This window comes from Coturnix japonica, chromosome 1, assembly GCF_054131305.1.
Source record: "Coturnix japonica strain WE chromosome 1, WE-NBRP24, whole genome shotgun sequence".
NCBI classification, from domain to species: Eukaryota; Metazoa; Chordata; class Aves; order Galliformes; family Phasianidae; genus Coturnix; species Coturnix japonica.
The window spans coordinates 89,082,999-89,101,749 of record NC_140663.1 but is presented as its reverse complement, the minus strand read 5'-3'; the positions used below and the strand labels follow the sequence as shown (position 1 = coordinate 89,101,749).

The 18,751-nt window shown below is 40.0% G+C and overlaps 1 protein-coding gene across 33 annotated transcripts in view; it reads left to right on the top strand.

Moving 5' to 3' along the window:
• Positions 1-18,751, top strand: part of ROBO2 (roundabout guidance receptor 2) — an 862,058-nt gene that overhangs the window by 425,494 nt on the left and 417,813 nt on the right. For 10 of the 33 annotated variants that reach the window (XM_085527530.1, XM_085527476.1, XM_085527470.1 and 7 more), the window contains exon 1: positions 6,043-6,186. The exons of the other annotated variants lie outside the window; for them this stretch is intronic. In XM_085527530.1, coding sequence (XP_085383656.1) covers positions 6,132-6,186 — 55 coding nt within the window. In that variant the 5' untranslated portion in view covers positions 6,043-6,131. Of the gene's footprint in view, positions 1-6,042; positions 6,187-18,751 lie in introns of those variants that run through there. 33 annotated transcript variants of the gene reach the window in all.

The window sequence follows — 18,751 nt, the reverse complement described above, 5'->3', positions numbered from 1 at the left end:
GTCTAAAGAGAGTTCTGGAGATCACAGAATCATAGAATTGTTTGAGTTGGAGGGACCTTTAAAGGTCATCTAGTTCAGTTCCTCTGCACTGAATGGGGACATGTACAGCCAGATAAGGTTGCTCAGAGCCCCATCCAGGCTGATGCTGGACATCTCCAGGGATGGATATCCACAACCTCTCTGGGCAACCTGCTCCCGTGCTCAACTACTCTCATCATTAAAAACAAAAAACAAAAACTTTTTTTTTTTTTTTACAGTCAGTCTAAATCTTCCCTCTTTTGTTTGAAACCATTTTTCCTTCTCCTATTACAACAGACCCTGCTAAAGAGTCTGTCCCCTACTTTTTTATAGCCCCTCTTTAAACAGTGAGAGGCTTCTCTTTTCCAGGCTGAACAGCCCTAGCTCTCTCAACCTGTCCTTGTAGGAGAGGTATTCCATACCTTGGATCATTTTTGTGACCCTCCTCTGGACAGACTCCAACAGGTCCATATCACTCCTGTACTAAGGACTCCACACCCGGATGCAAAACCATCTAGTACAACATCATCTAGTTTAACTCCAAACAAGTTCAGTGCAATGTCTAATTAAGATTTTAATGCTTCCACTGATGGTGATTCCTCATCCCCCCTTAGGCACCTGTGTGACTGACTTCATGGTAAAAAATTGTTTCTCATTATCTAACTAGAACCTTCTCATTCTGCAGAGGCCTGCCTCTTGTCTCTTTCCCGTGAACCTCTAAAAAGTGTCTCGTTCCAACTGCCCTATATAAGTCTATACAGGTTCATACCAAGCTCAGCAATGCTGAAACATTTTTAGTGCCAATGATCATGACTCCTTACACTGTATGTTTTGAGTTTCAGCCACTACTATATTAAGTCACACATATTTCTAACATGTGCTGTTCTTAGTCCTTTAGTTTAAAGATATTGTTGCTCTTTACAATCTCAGCTCTGGTTACCCCAGAAAATTGTGTGCTGCCATCATTTTTTATTTTTTATTTTTTTTATCAAAAGAAAAACACAGACCTACGTTTCATGGAGTAAAATTACCAATTCTTTCATGAGTGTACAGTTCTTTTCAGTTACACAGACTCACTTTTCACCTCCCTCCTTACTCCCCCTCCCCCCTAAAGAATAAATCTGACCCTATGATTGTTTAATTCATTTTCAATTTCTTTCATTTTTAAGCAGTGCATTATTTCTCTTCTTTCTTCAGTTTCTGACCAACCTGTAAAATGTGAAAGAGAGATACCGTATATTTTAAGGGCAGTAAAAGTACATCTATAGAAGAAATGGGAAGTACTATCTACAAAATCTTTACACAGTAACATTTAACTATCATATAAATATTTGTGCTTTATTGCCTACTCTGAATCACAGTTAAAAATAAAAGAATCAAGTCAAATTTATTTTAGGTGAGGCTGGTTTAAAAATTGTCAGGAATCTGTACCATCTTTCTGTTACCAGCTTTTGCACATTTAATGAGCTGTGAATGCAAAACTTAAAAGGAGCATATGATGTATATATATTAAAAAAGAAGAAAAAAAACCACAAAAAACAAAAAGTGTAATAATTTAATTTACAAAATATTTATCTTAAAAACAGTACAAATCATTCTGAGTGTGGTGAGCAGTGTATCTGTACTAGTCATTAAAAATAGCATAATATACGTGCGCAGGCTTGCAAGGTGAGGACATTTCAAAACAGGGCTCCTAGTGTTGTTTGACTGCTATTTCCACAGGAACACTCTGAAGTCAGATGCCACAATTCAGGAATTTTAATGTGGAAGCAGAAAGTGGCCCCTGACACTGGAAGAGTCACCTCTGCAACAGAGAATAAAAACACGTGCATCTAGCCCATCATTTTTATTTCTTCTGCACAGAACATGGAAATTGTTCTGGGAAAGTATGTTTGTCAAAACTGTGATAGCCAGGGACGGCAGAAAAACTAGTTTTCAGGGTCTTCCAATGAAAGAGATCTAGCAATAGTGCTTTATATTCTCTTTTGGACAGAGTTCCTCAATTACCTTCCCATGTTGTCTCTGTGCAGAAGACCCCATTGATTGTAAGCACAGAAAATAACCACATTTCAGCATTTGTAAGGATTAAAAGCTATTAATCCTGTTCTCTGATCATGTATTCAGTAGTCTGATGACAACAGAACCTGATGACCCAGAACAGAATAGCACAGTGTCTGCTCATGGCAGAGAAAGAAAAGTCTATGTATGTTCTCTGGGATGTTTATTGCTTATTAAGCATCCCCCCCTCACCCCACCACCTTTTTGTGTGTGTGTTTCTGAGGCTGCCTAATATTATATGCTTTCAGTTTCCTCTGGAGCTGCCTTCACTCTACTCCAGAGGGTAGAAAGACCAAACTCTAACTTAAATACTTACTGTCCTACATTTAAAACATACGGCACTCAAGTATATAATTGATATTAAAGATCCCTAGCCACTTTCAGCAATTCTCTGGATGAGTAGCTCTATTATTTGGAATAAATTATATACGATCCTCCTCAACTCATCCTCTCCCCTTCAAGTGGATAACAAGAAGATTTTACGGTTTCTACTCTCAGAAAGTATATTAAGTGCATTTGTAAAGTCAGAAATGGCAATATTGGTTTAGAAGAAAAATACTCCAAATGGTGGCGTTCACCTGAAAATTGTGCTAGTCTTAAAACACTTAACTTTAAACACTGGATCTGATCTCCTATCTTTTAATGCAGATACATGAGTCTAGAAATCAAAGGTATGAAATATGAAAATGTTGAAACAATGAAACCTCTACTTTTACCCATGATATGTCCTATCTTACTGTAGTCTTTGTGAAATTAGTCTTGCCCCTTATGACAAATACCTTTTGTATTAATCAGAGCAATCGAAGCCTGTAATTTCCTTGTTTTTAAAGTCCCACCTCAGCAACACTCTTTGAACTGCATGTGCGCCAATACTGACATCTTACATAACTGTTTCATCAGGTTTGCTCATAGCCAAAACAAAGAGCTGGCACATGCATATCCCTTGCACAGACTTTGCTATTCACGCAAAGAACATCTGTCTCGCTGGCCATGTTCAGAGGACGTTACTGAAAGACAGGAGAGAGAAACAAACTGGTTTTAATTCATGTATCTGGACTGTATCTCACAATGGAAACCAATGCTGTTCCAAGCAAAGTGTCTCTGATCTGTGACATGTCATGTGTTTGCAAGCTGTAATGTCGATAAACCTCTACTATAACCCCCAGCAGATCTTCATATGAGTTCTTTTGTTTTTCACACTAGTCAAACTTAGCCCAGTTTTTTGTTTTGCATTTCTTTTCAACAAAACCAAACCTTAACCAACACAAAAGCTTGTTCTGCAGCTCTTTCAGACCCCGCCATCCATTTCAGACAACTGTTAGCTATCTCAAAGGAAAATCGAGTCACTGGAATATGTACAAGCAAAATTCACAGGAGGGAAAACAAAAAACAAAAGTATGATTAAATTTGGCTACAACTTTTCCAAGTTCTGTAAAGTGTTTCATTGTTCAAAAGCGGTATTTTGTGCAGTGGAATGAATCAACAGTACCAGCCATAGTGAATAGCTCACTGGTTTCATTGGGAGCGTTTGCATGTCACTATACCCTTTTACTGGTACCTCTGTGGCTGGGGGTTTTGAAGACTTTACGCGTCTACAAAGTGTTCTGGTCCGCACCAACTGTCATTATATTTATCTTACATTTGTCTGAGAAGCAGAAAAAAGAACTGAACAGCTCATAGTGGTTTCCAGCCTTACGTTTTTTGTAGTAAACAAGTCAGCATTTCCATTAACAGTGTCCTTGAAATGTCCACTACAAAGGGAAATATTCTTTAATATTTCATGCTACACGCAGTGCTGTTAGGTAAATGATTTATGGTTTTCTCATTTTGCCAATTCGCAAGCATGTGAAGAGTACCATTTTTATCACCTCACCCTAATTAGCTTTAATTATATCCTTCTTCATAAGGCAGTCCTTAGACATATTAATATATATTTATCTACAGGGCATACCGTGAGTATGGGAGGATGCTGTTCCCTGATTTGCATAGGGAGGCTTTGGAAATGTCCTCTGGCTCTGTATGAAAGAAGAATAATCTTCTTGCACTTACAACACTACAAACAGCTCACACTTGCCTCCCACCACTATTTAAAACCACGTCTGTCTTAACATATACACATTCGCTAGATGCTTCCGGTGCATTTGAACAGATTTCTCTCAGAAAGTTACATGTAACTACCCGTGTTTCCCATCCTCCAGCGGACACCCTTTTAATCACCGCCTTCCACAGCCCATCGTTTTCACTCCCCGCCGTCTCAAAACCCTCCCTGTTCAACACCCGGTCACGGTGCGCACGGGCGGAAGGCTCCGCCGCAACAAAAGGCGACGCAGGGCACGGGGAGCGGTCGCTGCCTGCCGGCGGCCAGTAGGGGCCGCCCGAGCTTCACCGCTGGCCCGGGAGCTGCGAACGGCGCTCACCGCCGGCCCGACCATCACCTCGGGGCCGCCGCAGGCCGCACGTGGGCTGAGGCCGGCAGCTGCCGTCCGCCCGCTGCCCCGCCCCGCTCCCGGCCGCTGCCACGATCCACAGTCTTTCACGTTGCTCTTTCCTGCGGGATCCTGTCTGCGTGTTCCTGCGGTGTTTCTAATTGTACGCCCCGTTTAACGAGCCCGCACCGTGCGTGCTGGGGGAGAGGGGCGGCTCCCCCTGTGCTGCGGGGTGCGCGCTCCTCCTCAACCGGCTCCGCCGGGGCGAAACTTTCCAGCTCCGGGAGCTGTGCAGCTGCCGGCGGCCCCGTGGGGTCCTCGTGCTCTGTAAGGTCACGCGTGAGCCATCTGCGCCTATCTGTGTGAAGCCGCCTCTCTTCTCCACACAACCACCCCCCTTCCCCTGCCCCCCAGCCCCGGGGCAGGTCCCCACGCGGGTCTCGCTCCCAAGTGTGCGCGGGGAGCATTCAGGGAGCAGCGCCGTGAAACCGCTCATCCCCAGATCGGTGGGGTGCGGCGAGGGGCACCCCAGTGCGGAGTGAAGTCAGGAGGATAGGAGGGGGGACCTTTCCGGTAGTTCTGCCGCTTCACAGCTCCGCGGCAGCCTGCTCCTATCGCCGTCCTCATCTCCCTACCCCGGGCGGAGAGGGACGCGTGGGTGTGGAGCGCGGCGCTTTAGTCCACACCCCGCAGCCTTCCTTCCCCAGGCAGCCTCAGGAGCAGCGCACATTCTCCTCCCTCTCGCTGCCAGCCGGTGTGTCCGCGGCTGCAGGAGGCGGAGGAGCGGGAGGGGAGAGGCGAGGCGAGGCGGGCGCCGGGGCCGCCCGGGAGGGAGAGAGGCGGCGGCGGCGGGAGGTCCCCGCAGCCTCTGTGTGCTGCGCGCAGCCCGCAGCCACCGCTGCACGGCAGCAGCTGCTGCTCCGCGGCGGAGTTGCTGCCCTCCAGCAGTTCCGCTCCGGTTCTCAGCGAGGAGGGAGGTGTAGGGGAGAAGGGCTTTATTTCAAGGGGATGCTGTGAAAGCCGTTCCCTCCTGTAGCACGTTGCCTGGGCGTTCCTATTATGGAAGTTAAGTGAGAAACTCCGCAGCTTGAACTGATTTGGGAGAGAGAGAGAGAGAAAAGAGAAAGGGGTAGGGCGTAGGGAGAGGAAAGCAAAATAGCCAAACCAAGCCAATGGTTTTCCTGCAAAGTGCCAGGAAGTTTGCGGAACACTTTCTAGGAACCAGGTCCTTTCTCAGAGCCTCTTCTTGTCTTCCGAAGAAAGGGCTTGCCTTTGGATTGCCATGGAGCCTAAAGAGAGCCTTAGACACACTTGAATAATTCTTCAGCTTGGGCTGGATTGGTGGGAATTTAGGAAGGAGCGCGTGTGCGAAGCAGAAACCTTCTGAGCTCGCTGCCTTCTCTAATCTGTATGGATCTAAAAGTGTCACATCCAAGACCTTTCCATCTGCAGCTTTTGATTGCAAGATTTCCCCTTCCGCTTTAAACAGTTGTTAGGAAACTGAAAACTTTTGGACCTACCTCTCGCTGTCTTTGGATACTTTTTTTTTTTCTTTTTTTTTTTTTTTTTTCTCCTGATCTCTGTGGAATTGCTCTCGCAAACGATCGGAATTGCTTTTAATATGTCAAAATGGGTCTGCTGACGCCACTCCTGCTCTTTGGATTTGCATTTTTTCAAGTCTTCGGTAAGTTCGCTTATTTTAGATGTGCCATTTCACCGCAGAATTCCCCTCCAGCTGAATTTGATTTGGGACAGCACATGGACGGCATTATGAGCTTTAGCGTTACAGAGCCTTAAGTTTGTTTCTGGTATAAAAATGGCATTTCGGGGGGTAGGGTGTGTGTGGGGGGAAAGGGAATGTATGTTTCTAATAAGCAGTCCTTTCCTCTGCTAACTTGATGGAAAAGTAGCTTGGGAGTGGAAGAAGATCAGCCTGAGGTGGTGGGGAAGAGGAACGATCGTTCTAAATCTTTCATGTATAGGAGGTGCTGGTAGGGAAGCGGGAAGGAGAAAAGAAAGGCGGGGAGCTCTTGTAACCGATATTACTTCGCCTGCTTCTATTGTTAAACTTTCCTCCCGGGAGAGCCCGCTGATGAAATAAATAGGTGAGCTGTGCCTCTGCGCCAGGTGAGGACAACTGGCGACTTTCCAGAGTCCCTTAACACCTTCTTTGGCGCTGGCGTATGACTGAGCGGCGCCGGTGAGCAGAGTACAGCACAGCAGGGCACGGCCCCCAGTGCCCGCGGGGCCGGGCAGGTGCGGCGCGGCCGGAGGGTCTCCCCGCCATCTCCCCCCGCCCCTTTGTGACGGGCTGCCCTCAGGGAGCGTTGTTGGGAGGCGCTGGAGGGAAAGGCTTTTTTTCCTTCCCCCTCCCCCCCCCATTTCTTTCTTCATCTTCTCTCCCCCATTGGGTTTGCTCTGCAACGTTTCTTACCGTTTCTAAGTTGAAGCAGTGGCCGAGGAAATAATATGAGTGCAAATGAGCACTTACACGCTTTAGTAGGGCGGCAACTCCAGGGCAAGGGTAAAATGTCTTTCCAAGTGGGGTTGGCGCTGTAGTGCAGCGTAGACATTAAGTGCACTACTAGATGTGAAGCAGGCATCTCAGACAGCATGCAGTACTACATGTGCTGAGATCAAATGTCTGGCTGCCCTCCTAATATTGAGCATTTGCATCTCTAAGCAGAGAGCTTAATATCTGGGAACCCGGCTATTTCTGCATGGTAGAGAAAACTTTGTTCCAGGAAGCTGATGCTTGCAGTACTTCGCGTATCAGTCTCTAAGCGAGGACTCTGGGGTTATTGTTTGCAGTGCTAGCCTGCTCTGGGTGTTTCTGCCCCTCCTCTCCCCCCAGAAAGTGAGGAACCAAATAGACAAGAAGAGGGAGACCTTCTAGTAGTGTTTTACATTGATTGCATAATAAACCATAATGATTAACCTTCAGTTTGGTCTAGTGATTAAAAAAAATAATCATTTTTGTGTGTGTATGTAATATATGTACGTGCTAACCAGTAGGAAGTTGGAACTATGAAAGGCTTTAGTAGAGCATTTGCATCTGTTAGCTTGGTCGTGGTTTTGTGGGTGGTTGTCTTTTTTCTCCTGCTTTAACGTATTTTGATTCATAAGGCCACCAGTGGCAGAGATATCTTTGTATATAAACTGAAAACATCAGGCTGTAAAAATGTAATTATTAGTAAGTGTTTAAAATTGTATGTAGCTAGAAGGAAGACAATTAAAGTGCTCAGTGAAAGTGACAGAGTGAATCAGAGGAGCTTGGTGTTACAGAATGTAATTAATGTACCAGGCTGTTTGGTGATACATGAAACAAATGCAATTAACCAGCTTGCTGGAACGACAGGAGGAAGACGTAATTTATTCTGTTTTTGTCACAGGGAGCACAAGTAGAACCTTTGTTCTGGTTTAGCCTTATAGGACAAGGGTGGGAGGTGTAAGTGAAGCACATAAGTAGTGTAGAGCTGCACCAATAAGGGGGGAGGGGGAAGCCAAGAAACTGCCCAGAGAAGATGTGATCCCACCCTTTCATGGGGAGATGTTGCAGAGACTGTGTCAAGTTTGCAACTTGTTGTTAATTTTTAAGTTAACAACACTTAAAAATAAATAAATAAATAAAGCCAGACAAAAAACTCCACCAGAAATACATAAGCCGCCAATTTTGTGGATGGAACATCAGGACAAAGTACAGACTGTTAAAGTGTCTAACAAGTAGCTTTGGAGAAATACTGGCATTCAAGCATGGCATGTGGTATTTTTGTCCCTTTATAAGCATGATAATTATGATTATACCTTAGGGTGACATATACCACCAGTTGCTTTGAAAAGATATATATCAACGTTAGTGCTATTTGTGATACTTTAAGAATAAAGGCAAAGTAGGGTAATAAATCCTTGGTCAGTTTAATATGTTCAAATTTACCTCCTAATATGCTTTTGTTCTTGAGAGTGGCTTTGTTGTTGTTTTCTTTGTTCAGTATGGTTCAATTTGATGTAGCTTTTTATGATTTTATTTATTTTATTTTATTGACATGAGGTCCAGAGAAAGGCACTTCAATATCTGAGGCACGATAGCTGCTCTTTTCTCTATGATATTAACTTTGTTTAGTGACTTAAAAATGATAATACATTGTGCACAGTGGTGTATATCAAAGTGGTAACTATTATTCTTTTTATTTCAATCACTCTGTCCATGGTTTTATGACAACTGAAAATTGTAGAGCTCAATGAAAATGGCAGAAAACATGTGACATAGATACATATATTTTAACTGTGGTTATGATTTTCCTGTAGCCCTGCCCATATTCCTGTAGTCTGTTCAAGGAATAACTCTTTTAGCTGATGATCGTAGTTACTGTTCATTAAGAATAATATCAAATAAGATACCACACCATAGAATGAAATACTAGAGGTTAGGATTAAAGCAACTAATTACATTTCTCTTTTATAGTGGTCAGTTGACTTTACTCTCACTGTTTTGTGGTTGGTTGGTTGGTTTTTTTTTTCTTCTTTTTTTTTTTTTTTTGTTTGTTTGTTTTCATTTTAGTTATCTTCTTATCATTAGTAAAGCATGCAAAAAATAATATTAACACAAAAGTTCACAGCTACTGTGACCACAAGTGTGTGGATGTTACCATAGACAGTAGATTGAGTGGGCCAAATTCAGCCCTGGGAAAACTGCGTTTTCAGAGATAATGACAACCTTATATGTCGGAGCTGGCTTTTAACCATTATCTTTTGAAAACTGCAAGTGTAATGGGAGGCATGCATTTAATATGGTAGTTCAAACATTCTGTCTCGTGTTTCCTACTTTTTTTTTTTTTTTTTTTTTTTCCTCTCTCTCTCTTTTTCATTTATTTATTGATTTATTTTTCTTTTCCTAAATTACTTTTACTTCTTCACACCAGCAAGGTGCACATCTGTGGTCTTGTACAGATCTCAGTTTCCCACCAGAAAATATGGCTCACTTATAAAGCTGGAATATATTCTTCCAATCAGTATTTGAGCTGACAGGGTCCTGATCTCTCATGTGAGTTTTGCTGTTGTTGGATAACCTTTACTTCTGTGGAACATATGCATTTGAATACATTAAAGGTCTGTTGAAATGAAGAGTTTGTCTGTCTGTTTCCTGTAGTTCATTCTTTTGCAGCATCCAGTTCTACTGAGCATTTAGGTGCATGATTCCATAACTTATCCAGAACCTCTGTGAAGTTAATATGAATTTAAACACGTGTTCCAAGTTAATCACATGCTTGAAAACTTTGCTGAGTAGGGAGGAATTTATGTCCATGATGAAACATTGTGCTGAATTAGTCTTAATGTTTTTCTTTCCTTACTTCCTGTCTGCTAAGTTGTTATTGCAACAGTATGTATTTATGTGCAGAAGATGGGCAATGAGAAAATGCTGTCATAGCACTTCAGAGATGGATATGTTTCAAAAGTAATTTGATAGTCTAAATAGTTTATTTTGTTCCTTTGCTGACTTGGTACACAGCAGTAGGTCTGATTGCATAGTTCTTTTAGAAAAGGCAGAATATATAGTTTAAAACTTTTTCAGCGAACTATGTTTACTACAGTAATGCTGTCATTTGGAACTTTCTGGGAGCATGAGGTTAATGTTGCTTGAGGGAAAATGCGTGGCAAAGCAAGCTAATTGTAGCAATGCTAGCAAGAAGCAGACAGAATGATTTAATTATATTTTTAAGGGTACATTAGCAGTATCAATAACATACGCTAGAAATTTCAGTGAGAAAGTGAAGCTTTAACTGGTCTGTCCAGTCAACTCCTTTTTCAGGACTTGCTCTTTTGTAGTATTGCTGTGTAGTCTCACAGCACAAATCTCAAAACATTCCCTGTCCATTGCTGAACCGTTTAGTGGAAATTTCTAAAGAGTATGCAATGGCTGTTTAGCCATTTGCTAGCTTTGAATTGTTATTCAAATATTGATCTCAGTTAAATAGATTGCTAACAGGTTCTGTACATTCTGTTTCAACCACCTACGAGGAACGCTGCTGTCAGTTTTTATCTGTTATCTCAGCTGGCGTGGCAGAGGTTGCTCTTCCTGTGGCTGCCATCTGGCTCACCACCTTTCCTACCAACCTTGTAGAGGATACTTAATAATCATATTGATGCTAATTCTTGCCAAGAAACTAGCTAACTGTTTATCATTTCTACATTTCTGTGGGAATCTATTTAGTGTATAGAAGAAATTCTACTGTGCAGAAGGCGACATATATTTACTCTTGCTGAGTAAATGAATGTTTTGTGTTTGTTTTGGGGGTGTTTTTTTTTTTTTTTCTTCTTTTGGTTCTGTCTGAAAAGGCATTTCTTACATGTAAGTTTATTGTGTTACTTGAGCATTCTTGCATTTTTATAGTACACATTTCTTATATATTCCAGAAATTCCTTTGAAGTTTGGTTCAGAGGACAGCATGGAATCATATATTAAATCTCTATTTCTTCAGTAGTGTTGAGGGTGATTTTATGGAGGACTGTTATTTATGAGGACTCCTGAAGATAATTGCATGCATAAAAGATTTTTGGTATGTAGATTTTAGTTTCACTCTCCTTACACTCAGGCTGGGCTTCAGCTGCACTACACAAACAGTGGACTCTCTGCTCTTGAAATTAAGAGTCCACAAGTCATGTTGAGCTGCCAGTGTTGTCCTTCTGTCAGACCCCTCTCTTAACGTTAAACTATTAATCTTCTGTTGTTAAATGCTTTTCGTTATTGTATCAGATAATTAAATTAGGCCCTATTAATTTAGGACATGATTATGTACTACTTAAATCAGCAGCAATTTGTTATTCAGTCCTCCATGAAAAATTCCTTTTGAAAGCAGGTAATATCTTGAATTATTGTGAGACACACATCTTAAGCCATTATTATATCTTTATAAATGCAAGCTTCTTACAATATGAAGTTGGCTGCATCCTTCCATGGAGATAACTTCTAAATAAAAGAATGTACAAGTCCATATTGCTGATTCAGTCCTACCTGCTTGTTGCTAGTTCTGTAGTGCTGTCTTTAGTAATGCAGAGTACCTCTACAATAACAAAGCTACTGCTATTGCTTGGTTGTGGATTTAATGATATGAATTCCAAGCCAAAAGTTCATGAAGTAAGCAATGGCTTTTTAATTCCATCTCTGCAGCTTATCTTGGCTTTGCTGCCAAGGCGGGGAGCCAAGATGTGCTCTTAATTTTATTAAAATAATGCCCTTCATAATAAATACAAGAGCAACAATACAAAAACTAGCCACTAGTACCCATGTAATAACTTACCTATAAGTTTAAGCCAAAATGTCTGTTGTGGCATGTGGTCTTTTAATATATATATTTATGCATTGTCTGTATGGCTTTTGTGTAGTGTTCCAATGCTAGAAGAGTCTCTGTAATATGCAAGTCATAAATGAAGGTTGGACAAATAATGCAAAGACTAAGTGGCTAGAAGTCAGTTGTAAAACACAATAAACTATGTATTTCAGTTCTGCTCATCACTTGCCATTGATTGCAAGAGAAACTGAATAGAAAACATTTAACCTTTTAAAACGAAAATGTCAGGTAACTAACATTCGTTAACATCTTTCTCATTCAAACTGAGTGGAGTAACTGCTCATGCAAGTGTTCTAGAGGTACTTTTTTACTGCTGAGAATATGTCAAGAGTTAAGATGCGATTATGAGAAGTATTTTAATTCTGCACAAACCCTGTAATAATGGTTTCTCAAGCTGTCATTCTGTGCTGTTTTCAAAGTCCTCATGTCTTGTAGTCCAAACGACTTGATCCTGGCAAAATAAGTGATCTGTTTTTACCTAACAATTTGTAGTATATCCTGATGAGAGCTCTGCAAATAAAGGATGGGTGATAGTTTCTTGGAGATCAATATTTTGAAGAATTCAAAAGCCATCATAATGCTGTTAGACTCAGATCTGTTTGGAAATCGTGTCAGAGGCATATGTCTCATTTTCAGTTATATGTTCTTCCCCTAGTCAACTTGATCTTCTCTTTAGGATGTTCGCTTCATATTGGAGGCTGCAGAAAGGGGCACTCTTTTCCATGGAATCATAGAATCCTTAGAGTTGGAAGGGATCTCAGACAGCCATCTAGTCCATATCCCCTGCAATGAACAGGAACATTCATGGTTAGATCAGATTGCCTAGGGCCTTACCCAGGCTCACCTGGGACAGAGCATCAACCGTAACGTTAGGTAACCTGCTCCAGTGCTTCACCACCCTCACTGTAAAAGGTTTTTTCCTTAAATTTTCTTAAATTTCTCTTTTCACATATGAAATATTGTGCTCAAAGTACTGTGTCCCCTTTGGGACCTGGAAATCTTATGTGTACAGTAGTGCTGCTCTTCTCCGCCAGTCTTCTGGGGAGGTAAATGTCTCTGTAAGCTGGGAGGAGAGGGATTGTAGCCTAGTTCCAATGTATTGCAAGACTGTGCTGTTTTGAAGCGGGAAATGGGGGAGTACATAAGCAGGGGAGTTGGGCTACAAAGCATGTAGTTGGGTCAGGCAGCATGGGGAGTAAATACAGGAGCGAAATACTACTGTTATGCTCGATGTGATAGTGCTGATTCCCTGTAACTTCAGTGTTGCTTTATATGCAGTGTTTGTAGGCTTTATACTGTTGTTAGATCATTTATACATCTGTGGGGCAAATAAATCTTTCTGTTAAATTGTTAGGATCCAGATTTGTTAGTAGTGGCTGCAAGAAAGTGCAATATTGTAATTTGATGCAGTAAGCTAAGGTCTTTCCTGACCTTGAGGTGATATATTGCAGGAGTGTTATAAAAGATGGGCTGGATTTATTCTTTTATTTTGATGTATTTTTGGTGTATATACTTCTATGATAAGTTAGAAAAATACTAGCTACAGTATTCAGTTTGCATCAAGGTAACAGCTATGAAACAAAGAACTTTCTGTGTGGAAGAGAACAACTGTCAGAAATGCTGCAGGCTGTTACTGCATTTTACCCATCATCTATTACATATATTTTGTTACCAAACAGGATGAGACCAGGCTGTTTATTCTATTATTTCAGGATAAAACCACAGTGCTTGGGATAAATGGATTGTATGGTAAAATTGCTTTTTTGTACTGCTGTCTTTAAAACTCTATTTCTCTGTCTAAATATGTGTATGTAAAAATACTGGTATAGTGTATAATTATATATAGTTCTATATATACACACTTATGAAAGAAAGTAACTTCAGAAAACTGTAAGGAGTATATGTTTGCGAAATCCGAACTAAGCAGTGGTAGGAACTGTTAGAATACAGAATTAAGAGAAAGTGAGATGTGAGACAGGAAGAAAAGTGTCTAATTAAATACTAATCTGTGCAAAACAGAACTGTTTATTATTAGTTACTAAATTATTTTTGACAACTCATCAATTTAGGATGAAATGCAAAAGAACACGTTTGGCTTTGCATGACCCCAAATTACTCTGTTCTCCCTTTCAGCAGAGACGTGCCTTTTTTCCTTAAGTGATTTTTGGTTGCTAGGAGAAGTGCAGTAGGCTGCCCTGCTCTTACCCAGCAGTAAAACCGAAGAGTGCATTGAGGTAAAGAGAAGGGCAAAACACAGTACAGCCATGAATCTCAAGTTGTCTCTAATACATCCACTTTGTTCCCACTTTTTCTTTGAAAACTTTTGTTTTCACTGATGGTGTTTCTTTTCAGCTGATCTCTCTAAAACCATTCAGAGGGTATGTGGGGGGAATGCTGTTAAGAGTCTACTCATAGGAACAAAAAAGGAAGGGGAGACCTTAAGAGTTTGTGGATCCATGATAGTAGCAATACCCAATTCACTGAATAGCTTTAGTCAGCTGTTGTTAAAAGTGGATGATTTATACTATTTTATATTTATTTATTTATTTTCCTTCTTCTTCCTTGCACTAGAAAGTACACCGAAAGTCTTAAAGGTGCTCCTGCCAGTTGGTGTGCTAGATATTGAGTTTGTAAACAATCTTCAAACCGTGTTCTTGAAATGTGATAGGAGAATTCAGATAGTAAAAGTAAACTGTTAGCTGTTGTGTTACTTTAGTTTATGAAGCCCTTTTATTTGTTTGCTAGTTTATACTTTTTGAACTTATGTAGGCTGCGGCCATCAGCTCCTTCACTCACTAAGTAATGAGCTAAAAACGTGCTTGACCTGATATCTACTTTCAAACCTTTTCAAATAACATTGGTTTAATGTAGCTAGATATTTTGGAAAGAGGAAGAGATTAAATAATATTGTCAATATTAAGATTATCAAAATCATAAGAATTGTGAGAAATTTCACTTGGAATTGATTGCGGAATGAATATACAGGCCATAGTCTTTTCTCAAGTGCTTAATGAAAATCTATCCTTAAGAACAGTCTTAAAGCGATGATTATCAAGAAAGAGAGCTGAAGAAATCATTTGTGTGAGTCCTCTGGATGAGGATGTAGAACATGTGACTGCAGAGAACTGTGATTTGTGCTGCAAAAACAGATGACTGTGAACAGAGCAGTTCTCTGTATCATTCCTTAACAGGAATAAGTGGTGAATGGCTAAGCATCTCATTACCAATTTAGAAGATCCTGTTGACTCAATTTAGTGGCATGCAGATAATAGAGAAATTTGATGATGATGTAATTGGAAAAATAGTGCAGCAACTTCTACCAATTTGTTACTCGCATTTGAACCAAACAAGTTTCACCCATGTTTCTGAGGTTATTGGGTAGCCTGGCATTACTGGATTGAGTCCCAGTGTAGTTTAATGGTATCTGTGTCTATTTAGATCAAGGCTGAATGTGCCCCTGGGGAAAAATGAAGATGGAAGAGATGTAATTTAAATTGCAGGGATCTTGTTATATCTTCCAGTCTGCTGACAGTGGGATATGTACTGAGAGTTGTTGTGTTTTGTTGTTTTTTGGTTTTGTGGGTGGGTTTTTTTTTGTTGTTGTTGTTGTTTTTTTCCTGATCCGCACAGAATTTAGGAGTGATTTAAATACTATTCAGAACCACAGAATTTTCAGTTATTTCTATGAAAGCACTGATTGCTGAGGCCAAATTTCCCTCATAAATTACAGCAGATGTTGCCTTAGTCATTCTTCAGTGTTAGTCCAAAATCGTTGTCCTTCTTCCTGCTGACTACCGGATGTGAAAACAGAAACATTTTTGTCATCGCTTGTGGATATTGGTTAAATTTTGTTTTAACTATTAGTATGTTGATGTAAATGATGTATCCGCCATAACACAGGAACATGTGGCAGAAAGAAGAGTGAGATCTAGCCTCTAAGATCTTGGTTCATGGTGTGTGAGGTGTGCCAATGCTGATGGTGGAACACAGAGGGGTAACAAACTGATGTTACTTCTTCATCTCTTTACCATCCATTTAAAACAAGGGAATTTCTGAGGTCCAGGAGGACAAAAATTGTAGAATTATAAACCATGAATCTGTCCTCTAGTAACAATTTTGCGTTCTTTGGCCCAACTCATCTCCTGGAGAACAAGTATAGAAGGTGATTCAACACAGTTGAATTTGGGACAGTGTGTAGGGGAGAAGTCAAACAGGTTGAGCTATGCCTGTTCTTCCTCGCTTTTTTCACTGTCCCCTGCTATGTGTTCCTGGGAGTTTAAATATTTTGAGGATGACAGGAAATAAAGGACTTGGTCCTGTCTGAAATTGGAGAAAAATTATTGTTGCATATTGACATTCAGTTGCCTATTCCTTCTGTTCATACTTTGCTTCATTAATAAGCTTAGTGCATCAAGTGAAGCATAATTTCTTCATAAAACAGATTTGACAGAGCCATATTCATTTGTGGAGGAATCTTCTTTCAATTTTAGGAGTATATATCTTTAATTGAAAAGATCAGCTAAAGCCACAATACTGGTGTGGGGAGGAAGTAAGGAACGAGGGAAGGTTTAAATATGTTTTACCTATTGTTTGATAATTTCTTTTTTCTTTCCTCTGTTGAATCTATTTCCTAGATTTTGTTATGAGAAAGGCTTTTATGGCAAATTTCAAATATGAGAGCTCTTCACTGTGTTTGCATTTGGATCTGTTGTTCTAGAAGACTTCTGCCTGCATAGGCCAGAAACCAGGAGAGGCACCTTAATTTTACATGCAAGTAGCTGTAGCTGAAATTTCTGACCATAGAGAAAAATGTACTGCTGTGCAAATTTTCCTTTCCTGTGCTACTTGTCTGCTACTTTTATCCTTGTTCAATATTTAATTCCTCCAGCTTTCTTCCTTATGTTTCATATTTGAAGACTTCTAACTTGTTTTCTTGTCAATGGCCTTAGTTTATTTGCCATCCCCTTACTATTTCTGTTTTATTCTTCTCTGGTTGATTTAGGTCGCTTTTTTCTAACCTTTTGATCATAGAAAATGAAAGGACTGGAAAAAAAAGTTGGGATTAGGGAACGTCGTTAGTGATGGAGAAACAAGTATTAGAAAATTTGTTCTTTGGCAGGTTTAATTGGTGAGTTCTGTTTGTGTAGATAACATTTTGTGGAGGCAGAAACTTATGCCAGCTCTAACAACATTCTTCAGAGAATTATTGTTATTTCTTTGTAGAAGGACTTTCTAGGTGTAAACCAAGTCCTACATGAAGTTGGAAAATGGTGCTTTCCTGAGCATAAGTAATTTAACCATATCTCAACTATACCTTTGAGTGTAGAAGCACATAGGATTGCTCTGTCATGGAGAATCCTCTCCTTTAGTACAGAGAGAGTTACAGATAATCATTTTTATAAGTGCTTTATAAGATTTCCTATTTTATTTTTAAATAGATGAATAAATGAATGGACCATTTAATATGTATTTTTTTTAATATAGGCAATTATAAACTGGGGTGATGGCTCTGAATAAGCTGTTCAGAGAAATACTTCAGTAGTAAACACCATAGTCAGCAGCTTGAAAAAGAAGTCTGTCAAATCATAAAAACTACATTATTTCATCTTCAAATGAGGTCTTGCTGTTGACTTGTGAAGATCACCTTTGGCTGTATCTGTATAGACTAACCATTTTTGGTTTGCTAGAAGTTGGCAAAGTAGAAAAGCACACACATTATTTGACATACAAATTTCTTCCATGACTCTTTGTGTTTTTGAACAGGATTCTTGTTGATTTGAGTTGTATTTCCAGAGTAACGACAAGAGTGAAATAAATTCTGGTGCTGATTAAATAAAGAACAATATAGGAATTAGCATTACTTTGAAGGGGATAAAAAGAATGGTTGGTCTCTTCTGCAATCTGTAGTGATACATTTGGCATCTTTTGAGATAGTCTAATTACGTATTATAAGGGTCCAAATCTGCATTTTACTTCACATACTGTCATAAAAATCTAGGCCAAACTATGTTAAAGGCTACATCATGTTAATCCCATGAAATACCTGTTAATATAGTATGCTGCTATTTCTTTCAGATGAGAAATCACCAAAAAAGCTGCCTGGTAAAGGCACCGAAGGGATGATTTTTGCACACCTGATATGTTTTGCAGTTATGTCAATGTAGGGAACAAGGTGGAGCATACAAGAATTGAGAACTGGAGCATTAACTTAGCATGCTACTTGTGTGTTACTTTCACTGTGAAACTTATGCTGTTGTAGAAACTATAGTCAGGTAATATTTTAGCAACAAGTGTAATTAAGGACAGTGTTTTTTCTTGTATGCCCAGAATACCCTTGTTCTGATTCATATTGTATTAATGAGTATTGAGTATAGGAGAATTTTACAGTAAGTTTTAGAGGAAGGTGGATTGATTCTTGAGAGATGGATAATTCTCAAGATGAATATCTGTGCAGTGGTAGATTCTACCTTATATATATATATATATATATATTTCCTCTCCTCAGCACCTTTGGAAATTTATTTCTTAGTGCTCCAGACTTTAGTTTAACATTTTGAACATAACAGGCAGCATTCTCACATCTAGGAAGTATGATATGTTAAGCTGGGGAGAGAAAATGTAGAATGGACTCGGCTGGAGGCACGTTACATAATGAATCACTAATACCACATCCTGAAGTGTTTTGAGTGCTGGTATTCTCTGGTCCAAATACAATTCTTGTCTTTCTTTTCTCATCTGAGACTCACTGGGTCATAATTCTAACATCTGCTTCAGGAAGATAAGATGATAGTATGTTACTAGTTAGTAACCTAAATTGAGACTTCTCAAGATAGGGCGTTTTGAAAAAGTTTCTTTGGAAGTGAAATTTCTATGGAGTAACACAACAGGAATAGCAGGAGCAAA